Below are 15,272 nucleotides of genomic sequence, written 5' to 3' on the forward strand. Positions count from 1 at the left end.
CGGGGCGTCTAGTTCTCGGATGTATCCAACTGTGCATCGATACCGCAATGAGGGATGTGCATGGCAAAACTGCCGAGTATAGGCACCGAGCAAGGTCGAGCAGTATGTGCGGAGCGTAGATGGTGGGTTCGTAAGTACTATGAGCTAAGGATCTTCACCAGACGAACTCTCGATCGAAGGGGGGCTGGATTGGTTGGAGCTTGCAGCGTGGTAGGTTCCAGCACAGGAAAAGTACGTACCTTAGCATCTGCAATGCTGCGCTCATTGGCCAAGCTGAAGTCGAGGCCCGCCGATTGACCTTAACTCGCAGGTCGGTTCCAGCTAAAATTGACAATCTGCAGGACGGCTGCAGGCATTTCCGGCGTTCCCGACGTGGGGCGTAAGCTGAGGAGAACGCTCTTTCGCGATTTAGCTATCCTTGTTTGTCACGGACGCATCGGAGAGATTGTTGTAGACATAAGACGATAACCGTAGTGGTTCAGTGGCGTGTTGACCAGGGGTTTTGGAGGAGGAGATTGTCTTCGGACCAGACTTGCGAGCTGGAAGACGCCCAGAGGTCGAAGTCCGGCCTGGTGCTATTCCGGATGTAGACTAGCGCCTCGTGCCCGGGCCACCCCTGCCTTTGCAGCTCTGGAATCTGCAGTTCTGACTCCTCCCCACCGTTCAGCTCGCCTCATTTGCCTGTCATCTCTCAATTGTTCCATTGCCGATATGAGCTATCCAATCACACTGTTACCGAGGTCTTGTCATGAAATTCAGATTCCAAATATACATACTATGGAGTGCTCGCTCAGCCCCAGCTCTGGAACTGTCTCTCGAGCCGTGACCTGTGAACACGGGCGGCAGTCGGCACGAACATCCTAGGTTGACCTTCGCCAGATAAACACCGCTATCGCCAGATCTATCGGACAATCAAAAGCGGTTCGTCCGAGGTACTCGAGAGAGGCACTCTAATGAGTTAGAATGAGTGCCTACTCTCTTACGACGGCTGTCTCAGCCTGAGAACAATGGCTGCGTCAAATTGTTCCGAGGTTCGGGAGTGTCTGTCCTTTCTCTGTCTGAAATCATGGTTTGCTAACACTGACAATCTATCTCGATTCTCCAGAGATCAGCCGGGCGATAGACCGATCTGTTCCGTCCATGCTCGAACCGCGCTCATGGCTCCGGCCCCACTCAGGATCGGATCGTTGACATGATGGATGTCACGGACTCACGGTCCTCCTCGCCTACCACGGTCGGTGCGCTTCTGGCTACGGACATACCTAGCTCCTCGCTACAGAAGATATCTTTACATTCTATTAATTTATCTGGCCCTTCTCGATACAAAGACACAGCCAGCCTCCGCGACGCGGCGAGACCGAGCGTCACTATTCATCATATTCTCCACTGAACATGCATTAGTTTTCTCCTTCAAAGCATGTCCAATTTGTGATATCACTACATGCATGACAGTCTCCGCAGTCGCTTAGCCGGCCTGTCAGCTCCCGTCGTCCGCAGCTCTACTCAATGTTGAAGGCCGCGATGCCGATCAAACGACTCAGTCCATCCCCGCTCCATATTCTCCGATCGTCCTTGAAACGCAGGATTGAAGGAACATTTTTCTTCATTGTCGTTCGTCAAGCCCAACTCATGATCCGCACATGCTCCTTCGCCTACGCAGTACATTACTGTCTCGCAATTTCTGAGCAATTGAAAAACTTACCCACTTCCCACTTTGGTTGCCTTCTCATCCACAATGGCGGGTACTGCGGAACCCCCTCAACCTCGTGTCAAGAAACCTAAAGATGCATGACGTTCAGTGAGCTGATTTTCCTTCGCGTCCTCTTGTCTTCTCTGACGAACTTGGAGTATGCACTCTTTGTTAACCCCTCGTTTGCGTCACAGATACGAAAAAACTCCGATTCCGAGCATCATTGACATCTTGCACTGTAACCACGATCTTTTCATTGCTTGCCCGTCCGTCAGTGTGGCGGAGACACTGTGGGGTGCAAGATTCAACCCATCCCACAGTATTGGCTCGAACCATTACCATGGTCGGGGTATGCGATCTCCAACTATATCGTGGGCCAATATATCCGCGATCATGAACGGGCGACAAAATGCGGATTACAATTTCGAGCAATTGAACCCATGAGCCTACGCAAACTCAGCGGTTGATTGATTCTGCATAATATGCAGGGCGGCGCTCATGCATCGATACGGATCTCGACACAGATTGGTCTATGAACCATGCGACGCTGCATTCTCGACTTAATGGCTGTATCTACACCGTTCAGCGTAGTTGACGAGTCGCCGGGGAGAAAGAGCCGTAACCAGTATCCCCAACTAAACATAATTATGATGTGTGAGCTACATAGATACTCGTGTATCCTCTCTACCGCTCCCATGAGCGGGATAAAAGGCCCTCGTTTATTCCGACGGATGTCAGTGAAATTGGCCGACTGCGAATTTCTTAACCACGTTATACTACAGAAAAGGTAACCCGCCCTGAGTGCCTTGCCACAGGACAAACAACTGTATGAACAACGCGGGTACCCAGGTCAGATGCGTCGCCCTGGCAAGCTAACCTCAACCAACTATATCGCTCTTCGCATATTTGTTTCCCAGGAAGTGCGAGGGTGAAAGAAAGACGGTCGCCGTCTTGGCCCAGAATGTTGAATCCCGACGCAACGCGCCGGAACGAGCGACAGCACGTGCCAATGATATGCCTGGCGCTGGATCCTTGAGCTACCGGAAAACAATACCAGTCTCCCTCGCATTATCAGAATCGACGAATCCCCAATAGCCAGGCTCGGCACGCCCACTCAGGGATCTCGGCGAACCCCAAACGCATCATTGGACCTATCAGGCGCGACTTCTCCAACTCTGCAGACGAATACGAACAAGCTGCAGATATCCGCAGAACTGAGCGGGGGTTGCCAACGTCAAAGACAAAGACGCCTTGTTACACGAGCCCCGGCGAGTGTCCAATCCTCGCCAGTAGTTCCACGGCACAACCCAATCTCTCCGTCTTGTACGACGCGAGTGTGGCGAGGCCGTGGGTGAGTTGGGTCGGGTTGGGTTGCAGTGCAGTGGTTTGTTGCTGTCTCACATACAGCCAGCCACAGCCGACGAGATGCGGGGCCAGGCCATATCGAGGGCAAGCAGGTAAGTGACCCCGGCTTGGTAAGTCTAATGACCCCAGACTCGGAGTTGGGCAGAAATCGATAGGCCTTGTCGGGGTTCTACCGTATTCGAGTTAAGCTGCAAAAGGCTTGTAGGCGCCGGTTGAATTCGAACAATGCTATCCATCAAAAATCAAAATAAAGGCCACGCTGACTAACAGGCTTACTAGATATATCCCTGTCCATATTACCTATCATATAGCTTGGCAAAGTCTTCCTGTCGCACGCAGTATGCGACCGACCCCACGCTGGCCCTCGAACTCTTCGGCGATCATTTATCTGATCCGTACCATGCTTTGACGGAATGTGGCATCACGGCGCATACTTTCCACGAGAAATTCGCACAAGGAAATCCCCTACCGTACTCATCACAGATTAAGGCCATGCTAGGCCGCGGTCCGACTGCCGAGACCACTCTGCGACAATTGGTCTCAGTCCAAAATTGAGAACCGGGCGGGCGGTGCATACATAATTAGACAGGGGTCTCTCGAGCCGTCACGCGCCGCATCTCTGCGTCAGCCCTCGATGGGTTCGACATGTCTCAACCAGGGGCCTCTGGCTCCGCTGCTGGCCAGGGGCGCCGAAGATGGCAAATGGTGAGTCTGTGACACGTCCAAATACATATGCAGAGGTTGCATTTCACCAAAGATGCTACCCCGTGCATAAGCTTATTGAACAAGCCAAGCTCCATTCCTTTCGAGATCCAAACATCGACGCCCGTCGCCCGCCCGGACGGCACGGCGATCGCCGCTGACAATTCGATCTTTCGGACCTGCCTCTGGCCCACTGCTCCACCTGAGCAGTGAGCACCTCAACTTTGGCTTTGGATTTCAGATTGCATTATTTGACCTGCCCATCTTATGAAGCTTCTTATTAATTATTCACGAAGACATTAACTACAGTAAGCACCAGGTGAGTCGGCTGCCTTGTGGCCTCGGGCGACAAAAATGCTTGGCAGACGGGCTTCGTCGCTCCGGCGTTCTGCAGCGAGAAAGGGCGCGAACAAAGATGCAAAATAATCAGCAGGCCTGTAGTACGCTCAAGAATAGATATTATAGCCTATATAGTACTTAGGGCCCGGATAAGTTCGGTCCCTGTTTTCTCAACTGCCTCCAAATATTTTTAGCTGTCGGCCAAGTGATTCTCGCAGTTACGGTCAGGGAGCGGAAATATATATTCGCAGCCTTCATTCCTCTACACAGCCTATGAACCACTGTATAACCAGCCAAGGCTATATCTTCAGCTAGACAATGCTACATTAACCCATCAGCAATAAGAGGACTACAGCGCTCGTTCGATTATATATTGACTATGTGTATGCGTCTTCCGTCCTCAGATTTACTGACCGTTACCCAACGGGACCGGGACTTCCTCACTAAGACAGTCGTGGCCGAGCGATAAGGAAGCCCGAGTACCTAAATAAAACATGCCATGACATAAATGGTAGGAGCTATGACTTAGATAGGGCACCTGAGAATAAGTGTGGTTTGTCACGAAGTATGTTGGACAGTGTAAGCGAAAACTGTCAACATCAGGAAAAAGCGAGAAGTATACGGAGTGTAGTAGGAAGGAAGCAATAGCGAGTGGTTACTCCCTCCTATAATATATCTCAATAATGATTGTATATCTCTTCGTAGAGCGGGTGGAAGACCCATAGTGTCTGAATCAGCAAGGCTATGGATATCTTGCGTCGCAGATGACTCTACTCATGGACATCTGGAGAAAGAAGACGCGCTGTAGTGGCAACAAATTAAGATTGGCATAGGTCATTCAGACCGCAGAGCTGATGAAGAGTACTATTACTATGACTATGATTGTCTATGTAGCGATTTACCTGCGTAATGTCCCTGTCCGCCGTTGGGTCTAAGCCGTACGTGCATCTACCCAACGGGCTGCCACGCGGAGCAGGCGAAGTCTTCTATCCCCGTCACCAAAATAAACCACAGGATATGTCCTATACTGGCGAGAGCAACTAAAAGACAGGCTGTTATACGCTATTACTGTTTTACTGGATACTCTTGACGAAACCCTACTGCCTACGCAGCCCAGAGCTCAGTGCTACTGCCTACAACCACCTACCCGTATCCGTCCGATAACCCGATGAACCCCCATTCCCAGCTCCACTCATCCCCTAAGATAATCCCGCAGGGTCGTTCGATTGGCCATACTCCCGCCCTCACCCTGCTTAGCTAGCCTCATTATGCCGATGGCCATGTATCAGGTGGACCCAGCTACGGCGTGGTCGAACGTTGATATTGCCTAGGCCCAATGAGACGATGCACCCCACGCGAGTGCGAGACGGACGTTGCAGGGCAGGTGGCAGGTGCACTCTACTCCGGTGAGAGGAGCCCTGCCATGGATGCAGGTATGCGAGTCATTTCCGGACAAGGAAGGGATCATATCTCAGCGTCCGAATCGTGGCCTCAACACGGCTGCTGTTTGTGCAGTATCAAGGACCTTGGGAGAACCTCCAGGGTACTCATTCAGGGGGTCTTGCGTATAAGAAGGTGCAGCTGAATCCGGCAGTCGAGATTAGAGCTCTTCTGATTCTTTTTCGGCTTTTCCATCACGAAAGACACCCCTACTGAAGCAACAGATATGCCGCTCCGTCTTCGTTGCTGTTAGTCAAGCTGCCCACTAATGAGAACGCTAAAGGTGGCCCTCGGTCAGCTTTGAGCAGTCGCACCGCTTGGGCCTTCTCGATCGAGCCCTTCTTATCCACTGACGGGGCCATCCCAGTGCGAGTGGCATCGGTATTGTTGATAAGGTGGGATTGAACCGCGGCTGACTCGCCAGAGCATTTACGCAGCACTATCCCAATGCCTTGAAATCGTGACCCCCACTTGGCCCCTGCCGGGAAAACTAATTGTATAGGTCGCCTGCTCGCTGGATTGAATCATCCGACCAGCTGCGTGGCGTGGTATTGGCTGCGATCGAGGATGTCGACCAGGATAGCTTCGCTCATCCCACGCTTTTGGCCTCAGGAACAACGTCCAGGAAATGCATAAATAGTCCTTCGAGGACCTCACATCCAGCTTCTCTTTCTCATCAGCAACAACTCCGAAGCTTCCTCAGAAACCACTTCCAAGACCGTACAACCAACCACCCACCACCCACCACACTTCAAGATGTCTCCCTGCTCTTGCAACTGCTGCTCCGGCAACTGCAACTCTTGCTCCTGCAGCTCCTGCAGCGTAAGCGCCCCTGCTGTCTAACAGGCCCCTATGTACTAACTAAAGAATGGCTATGCTACAGCACTAAATACCCCTTCTGCCGCGTCGTCTTCTGCCAATGCACGGTCACTTCAATACCGAATATATCTCCACGAGACAAGTCCGCATATCTGTTCGCCGCCCCGAATGTGCAAAATTCAAGTGCGCCAGTGACGGAAGATTGCATGGTGGAGATTGTTTGGGAAGCCAGAAGATTGATATGATGGAGGAACCTTTTCGCTTACATGTTGTCTTTGGTTGATATACTTACTCTGTCGCTCCTTGCCAATATGACGTCGACGTTATCGAAAGCCCGCCGCCAAACGTAACTTCTCAACTTCGTATAGTGTAGTCTGGTGTGAAGGACGAGAAATTGAGCTTTGCCACCGTTGCAAGCAGTACCTGACAAGAAGGGATATCGAGACACAGATTGTTTTGTCGGAGGACGAGTCGCTTGGACGAAATGGCAGAACACCACAGGTAGGGGTAAAATGGGGGCTTCTGGGTCCATATTGAAGCAGGAAAGCCGACTTTGAAATAGGGCTCGGTCTTCACGAGCGGCTGCGGGGGAACCTTTGCGGAGCCAGTAAATGTATGAGCTAAAAGCGAGAAAATTGGTTTCTTGCTTCAGGACAAATGGTGATTGGTGAACCAACGCAGGAAAGGCTAAGCTTACCAGTAAACGGGGCGTGCCCGATGTACTAGAAGGCCCAGAACCACCTGATCGAATGTTTGTGCCCTAAAATCCTTGCCATCGGTATTGCACTCTCATACTCGTGATGGAGCAAACGCGTACATTCTTCTCACGGCCCACGAATTTCAAACGCATTCTGCGCAAGCCCTGAAGACAACAAATATCGGAGGTTACTGGATGGATGAGGAGGATGATGATGATGATGATGAAGCGTACGAGGAACAAAAATCGCGGAATTGCTGGCATTAACTGCCGGTCAAAACGAAGTTGCTGTGGACGCGCAGGCAGAAACTGTGTCTTTGGCCCCCTTACGAGTAACCGATCTCGCATGGGAGGCGGAGAGTGTCTGCTTCCATCTGGCGATCATACCTGGACTCGATGTTTGCCGGGGGAACCGGTGAAAGACCGTTGCAACTCCTGGCCTATGACCCCGACCATATTTTGTTCGAGAAGAAGCCTGGAGTTCATGCCGAGGGTAGGTAGACGACTTGGCGAAAGCGGACACTGTTAAGGGAGCTAGGGAATGCGATGCTGCTCGCTGATGCATCAGAACTCTTTCTTCCACGACGGACCTTGGCCGGTCTTAATGGCTCGATGGGAAGACGGATCGCAAGGTTTGAATTATGGGGACTCGGTCGGAGCAGGCCTGCTTCTAGTCATGTAACGGAGGATTTGGTGACATAAAGCTTGAGAACTGTCAGCATACGGGAGCTTGAGGGTGCACAACTTTAGGGAGCAGAATGGGGTTTCCAGAAATGTGTCATCGTGGTGGAGGAGCGTGCCTACCTGAACTAAGTCCTGGAACGCCAGCAGCTGCCATCGCAACTAGGCCTAGCGATACCATACCTTGCCTAACGTTTGTTGTTGCGACCAAGTCAAAGCTTGATTGCAAGAGGACTCTTGGAGGATTGCTCGTGTCAATAAAAAATGTCCCAAAGTGCAAAAGGCTGTTGCCAGTGCTGTCATGGCTTGTCGCTTCTTCCGTTCTAACAAGAAGAGTGGCCGAACTTGGCCACTCGAGGAGTTTACAAAGTGGGAGAGACCAGAGAGAGGGTGTGGTCTGAGGAGAAGAGAATTTTCTCATGTGGTGCTTTAGCTTGAGGACCTTGGTGTCTTAATCCCTGCTCTGGACGCGATTCCGCAAACACTCCCGTCCCTGAGCATCAAACGATTCGTGACCTTTATGTCATCCCAGATTGACAACCATTGATTACCGTGTTTAATGATAGTCTTGGCTACAGACAGAAGACTCTTTTGACGCAAAATGCCGTTGCCAGCGAGATTCAGCTGCTGTCCTCCAGCAACGCAACGCCAACCCACTCGTATTCCTTCCTCCAAAACCCTTTTGACCGGCCCCATAGGAGCATCGTCGCATTTCGCTATAGCTTTTACAATGAATTTAACGAACTAAGACAGACACCGTCCACAAGCCATCGACCTACCGAATCCGTCAGGGACGCACGGCGGCGCCGAGAAACATGCAGAGTTTGAGTACCTACGAGTCGTTGAAAACGTCTGCTCCCACGAAACGCCCTCAAAACAATAAGCTATTGGAAAGTTTGCCAACGTCGCAAATTCAAACTGGATATGAGTCGGTGATGGCTATAACAAGAGGAGTGGAGTCGAGCAGGCGTTGGAGGATGGTACAAGATTCGGGGACAGGTACCTGGCAAGCTTCGATTAACGCATCGTGAAGGCACCCATGCCCCAAGATGACAATCTCGCGGTTCCTCTTATCTGGTTTCCTCGAATCGAATCCGGTAATAGATACCGATTGGGAATCATCTCGAGTTTGCGATCCGACGCTGCTGGCTCGTGACTTGCCGCTTGAGGCTGAGCAAGCTGGTTATACAAGCCCGTGGAAACGACGGGACGAACGTTCCCCATATTCGAATATCTCGGTTGATAATCCTTGCGTTATGCACTGAAACTCAGGGCCAGCAATACTACGAGGGCATATAAAAAGCCAGCGCTAAGCCAGCGCTAAGCCAGCGCTAAGCCAGCACATGCATCAAACCATACTGAATACGGCATAGAAGGAACAAGCGAACGCGCTGTCGCGGTCGGACGCCAACTTTTTTGCTTTGAACTTCAACCTCAGGTCTGTCTCACAACTCAGAAATGTTCCAATTCAACCGTGAGTTGGCTGCTTTCGGAACAAATTGGACGCCCAAAAAGTTATATTACCTGGAGGCCTGGAATTTCCCTGAGGTTTGTGGTTCAACACCGTCTCATTGCAAATTGCTGACTCCTACTTTCAGGCCCAGTCGCCCGCGCGCTGGAACTTCCGGGAGGGGTTTCTTGAAGACTCCCAAGTCCCAGAATGGCTGAACCAAACCGGCGAGTTTCTCCCTCTAACTCCACCGACCGTGGCCGGAGCTGCGCGTGGAGGGATACGGCTACTAGCATGCAACTACCATTTATTCCCCAAGGTCTCTGTCGGCATGTCTCGTGAGGCGTTTGAGTTCGTCGAGTCGAGCTTCCAGCTCCATCCAGCGACACTACCAGCATTGGAAGTCGCGACAGGGACGTTTTCGAGACACTTTGATAACGACATCTATGGAGGCAGGAGAATATGTGCGTTCAAATCCCCCTCGACGCGGCTGTTGCTGACAAAAAAAAGCAATCATTCTAAAGGCGCCGCAGAAATACGAGATCGGAAATCACATGCTCTCGCTCACATACAATACAACTTCACGATGGTCGACCGCTTTATTGGCCGGCGAATCGCTTGTAGACCTCGCAGTTAACTTGCACAATGCTGCTTCGTTGCCTTCGGGGCCATGGTCTCCCTGCGCCGTTGTCCGGGAATATCTCATATCGTCGCCAGGTCTATGGGACCATCCTCTTACCCTACCATGTATTGTCCTGAGCCATCACCTTAGACGATTGCAACATCACTGTAACAGAGACTTGACTCCGGCAGTGATGGCCGTCGAGGCTCAGCTCGGCGTGACGCGTGTAGGTCGAAGGAATTCGGAATCTGCATCTCGCACGTTGAGCGCATTCAAAGGCAGACCAGTCGCGCGAGCTCAATCGGAGCATCTCACTGTCACTATCAACACCCAACTCACCAGGGTCGGGTTTACGGCGCATAACCCAAGATGGAACTATCAGGCATCGGAGTTGCTTGTTAGGGTTATGACGGAAATAACAGATTCTGGCCCGGATTTGCGACCGGAAGCCAGCGATGTGATCCTTGGCCTGCTAGATCATAATATCACTTTGGCTAGGTCGCTTGAAGATCATGTCCTCGGAATTCAGAAGCGATTGGAGTTGCAGCTCAATGTGGTAGGTACAAGTTATCACCTTGCTAATGGAGTTCCTTACTGACAGAAGGCAGCTATACAGCTTTGTCGCCCAAACGGACAATCGCCTGAGCGCACGTCTTGCCGCGACAGCCGGACGGGATAGCACCTCAATGAAGATACTGGCTTTCATCACAACAATTTTCCTACCCGGTTCATACGTTGCGGTATGTCATCTAGTAGTTTTGCAGCCCGCGTACTAATTGACCTAGACATTGTTCTCCATGAACATGTTCAATTGGGACGACGGATCTGGTTCTTCAACAGCAGATTCGGATGCTGCTACTATATCCCCCCAGTTTTGGATTTACTGGGCGGTTGCAGCCCCTCTGACGGCTATCACGCTTGCCGGCTGGGCGTTATGGTGGAGTTTTGAGAAACATCGATACGACGAGCAGTTGGAGGGAACAGAACAGAATGCCGATGTTAAGGCTCCTCCGTGGTGGCGGAAAATAATGGAAAGCCAAAATGTTATCCATCCAGAGCTAGTGGACCCCTTGGGAGCCATACCTGTTCCTGACGAGCGAGCCGAATCGCATTCAGGTAGAGAATATGACGCCCATCGGCCACGTCGCGTGAGAGGTGAGCGGCGATCGAGTAGATCTAGGTGATGCTGTTATCTCGACCGGCCAAATGCCCCGCTCTGCTTCTCCAACTCGCGACTGACGATACCCCTCATGGATTTCGCATTTGACTTTCGGTTCTCGCATCTGACTTTTCGGATCTAAATTTCCTTTCGGACAGCTTTTAAAACTTGCATCACGCTTTGCGACACTGTCGCCTCGAAGCTTTCCTTGCGAAACAATGTCATCATCGTACCAACAAGCAATGGAGCACCTTCACTCTGCGCAGCAGCGGTACGAGGACAGGAATCCTGAATCGAAGGCGCAGCATCAGCGCGCCACAATTCACATGCCGGGTGGAAATACCCGATCAGTGCTGCATGCCATGCCGTTTCCCTTGTGCATGCAAAGAGGCAATGGGAATCGATTGGTCGACCTTGATGGAAATAAGTGAGTATAGTTCTGACAGGCGTCAGCGTCGCTAACTTGGCCTAGATACATTGACTACCTTGGTGACATGACTGCCGGTCTTTTCGGACATACACACTCGGTGATTATGGAAACGCTCACGTCCACCATGACTAATGTTGGGATGAATCTCGGTTCCTCGACTGTTGCTGAAGCCCGGTTCGCCGAAGCGATCTGCAACCGATTCACCTCCATTGACCAGGTGCGATTCTGCAATTCAGGGACGGAAGCGAATATCTACGCATTAAGCGTTGCGCGTCAGATCACCGGTCGATCGAAGGTTATTGTCTTCGAGGGCGGCTATCATGGAGGCGTGCTCTCGTTCGCCCACGGTGTCGCCCCTAACAACGTCGACCGCGGCGACTGGATTCTCGGGCAGTACAACGATGTTGACAGTGCTATAAAGCTGATCACCGAGAACAGTGACACTGCAGCGGCAGTTCTAGTCGAAGGAATGCAAGGCGCTGGCGGATGCATACCGGGATCAGCCGATTTCCTGCATGCTATACAAGACGCTGCCAAAGCAAAGGGTATCATTTTCATCCTTGACGAGGTAATGACATCGCGACTGGCACCGGGCGGGTTACAGGCGATCGTGCGACATCCGGTTCATGGCACTTCTCTCTCGCCGGACCTGACGACGCTCGGGAAGTGGATTGGTGGCGGTCTCAGCATCGGTGCATTCGGCGGACGACGAGATCTGATGTTGGTCTATGATCCCCGGACATCGAATGTTCATCATTCTGGTACCTTCAACAACAACAGTCTTGCCATGAATGCCGGATACACTGGCATGACCTCGGTGTATACAGCGGAAGCATGTATTACTTTGAACACACTTGGCGATAACCTCCGACAGGAGCTGCAGGAATTGGCGAAAGGCACGAAGATGGTCGTGACGGGCGTCGGCGCGGTGATGAATATCCACTTTGTGCCGACGGGCGGACACAATGAGATTGTCAGCATAAGCGATTTGGAGGCTATACCGGAAGGCGTCGAGGGGACTCTCCGTGATCTCCTTTGGTTCTACCTGATCGAGCGTGGGTTCTGGATCGCTCGTCGGGGAATGGTCAGTCTGCTTCTGGGGACGAGCAGCGAGGAGGTGGAGGCCTTGAAGAAGGCTGTGAGAGACTTTTTACAAGAGTTCAAGGATATTCTCGCCATTTAGTGTGTTTCTCATATAGTATCCAACTGATTGTTTCTTCTATTTAGCCTAAAGGTTTTCTCTCCACATCCTACTCCGACTCTGCTCCGGAGTTCCCCCATCGGCACATTGCGCTCTTCTTTCGGCAAGTGATGGGCAACTCAACTCCAAAATGGATCCCCACAATGACGCTTGTCTGCCCACCGGTTATTCTGGGGATGCGGGGTTAAAGCAGCTATTAAAGCCGCTGCAACTGCAGAACTCCCCAGATTTCTCCAGCACGGCCTTCAGCTACCACAATGCTTGCCAACGCTTTTCTCAACCTGCTTTCACTGGCTGCTCTAGGCGCCTCAACTCCAACTTATCTATCAAGCACAGACCTCATAGTTCAAACAACCAGCGGCCTAGTCCACGGCATATACAATGACACCACTCATCAAGTTCGTGCGTTTCTGGGCATTCCGTACGCCGAACCAGCTACTGGAGAACTACGCTTCGCGCCACCGCAGTCCAAATTTCCCTCGTCGTCTCCATATAACGCATCGGCCTTTGGGCCCCCCTGCCCACAAGTCTACAGCTATGACAACGAGTCCATCTGGAGCGTCCTACCCTATCGAATCTGGAATCCAAATGATATGAGCGAGGATTGTTTAAGGGTCAACGTTTGGACACCCTCCAGGAATAACCAGCATGCCGGCAAAGAAAAGAGTAAGGGAAAAGCAGTCATGCTCTTCATTCACGGCGGCGGATTCGGCGAGGGCGCGGGCTCGGTCGGGTTTTATGATGGGGTTGATTTGGCGGCGAGCGGGGATGTCGTTGTTGTTACGTTCAAGTATGTCTTTCTATTTACGTCTCTTGCTGAAAATTGTAGTAGAGATGCTGATATGTCGGGCGCAGCTACCGTCTGAACATCTTCGGATACCCAAATGCGCCTGGGTTGGAAGCGTCGGAGCAGAATGTTGGGTTGTTGGATCAGGTATGTCGGATCCCACCTCCCATTTGTCACTCCAAAACCACAACTTTTTTTACGAAGTGCTAATGCAGAGAAACAGAGGCTAGCAGTTGAATGGGTGCACCGAAACATCGCCAACTTCGGTGGCGATCCCGAAAGAATCCTGCTGTTTGGACAGTCTGCGGGTGGCGCGTCCGTTGATACTTATACTTACGCTGTGCGAGCCCCTTTCTTAGCACCGGCTCAAGTGTCTTGAACTGACCAGCCTCAATACTGTAGTACCCAGATGACCCCCTCGTGAGCGCCTTCTCCCTACAATCAGGCACCGTCTCGCTGCTCAACAACGTCGATCCGGCCCATGATAACTGGAACCGACTTTCCCGAACAATTGGATGCGGTACAGGCGTTGAGTCGTTGCACTGCATGCGGAGTGTCCCATTTACCGCGATCCTTGGAGCGTTGCGCAACGGGAGCTACACCTTCACGCCCGTCGTTGATAATCGGACTGTTTTCGCGGACTATCCTGCCCGAGTGAGGGATGGAAAACAAGCGCGTCTCGTATGTGCTCCTACCCCCTTACTCATCACCTGGTCCGTCTACAAACCTCTTTTATTAAAGCTAACCGATAGAAAAGCCCACGTTAGCAGGCGTTAACGCCCGCGAGTTTTCCGCTGGATTCCCGCTTAGCCAGAGCACCATCAATGAGACGGCTGTGACCGAGGATTTGTTTGGGAGTTTCAGCTGCCCTGCCTCTCAGGCTGTGAGGTACGTACCTGTTCGCTTATCCGCATCCGCGTTGGAGTTAGACTGCCATTGCCACTGTGAGATGAACTGACTGGCGCACCATAACTAGGACTCGTGTTGACGGGCACATCCCGACGTGGCGATACGTCTACCATGGCAATTTCACAAACTTAAGCCCAAGACCTTGGTTGGGCGCTTACCACAGTGGTACGACTTCCCGTCCGTTGTCCTCACATTGGGTCTGATTGATTGATTTACTATAGCTGAGCTTCCCATTCTCTTTGGCACATACAATCAGACCACGTTACCTCCGCCTTCGAGTAATAACGAGGTGGATGTTAGTCATTACTTTCAAGGTAAGATCTGGCTCGGCGCAATGCCTTACTCTCGTGTGTGCTCGCTTGTACTCACCGTTCATATCATAGGGGCGTGGGTTGCCTTCGCGAAAGACCCCCACCATGGTCTCACCCAATACGGGTGGCCGCTTTTTAGCTTCAATGGTTAGTGACTCCAATGTTCCCCATTGCTCACGAGTAGATTTAAAAATGGGTTGATGCTAATGATCCTGACAGGGAGTACTCTCGTCAATCTCGCCGTCGGCAATAAGCCCGGGGCTGTGCTTAGTTCGGCCGAGGAGTGGGATAGGCATTGCAATGGAGCCACGTATATTGGCTGAGGTAAAGTCATAACGGGGACTGGGCCACATCTTGAGCGGTACGTTTCTTAATTATGGGCTGTGCTGAACGCAGAGTACGACATTTGGCCTACTTAGTCCATGCGGCTCTCTAGGTAATGAAATCAACGAACCAATGCCGGATTCCAAGACTCCAGGTAGAGACAATGTCCGTCTTCTCGTATTCGAGATTCAACATAGCCGTTGACGAAATCATGCAACTCCATGTCTTAGAGACCTTGCCGATATGATGAGCATGGCTCATCTACTACTGACCAAACACATCCTTTCCTTGTCTTCTTCCCTTGACCATTCCCCGCGATCGGGGCCGCGACCTATCGCTTCATACT

At 51.7% G+C, this 15,272-nt stretch overlaps 1 protein-coding gene across 1 annotated transcript; it reads left to right on the forward strand.

Annotated features, from left to right (window-relative positions):
- Positions 1-9,191: 9,191 nt before the first annotated feature.
- On the forward strand, positions 9,192-14,925 carry BDW74DRAFT_169285 (uncharacterized protein; the record flags this gene model as incomplete). The annotated part of the gene is made up of 15 exons (XM_073726967.1): positions 9,192-9,281; positions 9,332-9,538; positions 9,717-10,361; positions 10,414-10,545; positions 10,591-10,803; positions 11,213-11,391; positions 11,437-12,576; positions 12,927-13,385; positions 13,451-13,529; positions 13,606-13,722; positions 13,785-14,063; positions 14,140-14,270; positions 14,359-14,456; positions 14,675-14,749; positions 14,822-14,925. The coding sequence occupies 15 exons, from the start codon at positions 9,192-9,194 to the stop codon at positions 14,923-14,925; spliced, it is 3,948 nt and encodes a 1,315-aa protein (XP_073581799.1).
- Between the last annotated feature and the right edge of the window lie 347 nt (positions 14,926-15,272).

Source organism: Aspergillus multicolor (assembly GCF_047715735.1).
Source record: "Aspergillus multicolor strain CBS 133.54 unplaced genomic scaffold BDW74scaffold_21, whole genome shotgun sequence".
In the NCBI taxonomy this organism is placed as follows: domain Eukaryota; kingdom Fungi; phylum Ascomycota; class Eurotiomycetes; order Eurotiales; family Aspergillaceae; genus Aspergillus; species Aspergillus multicolor.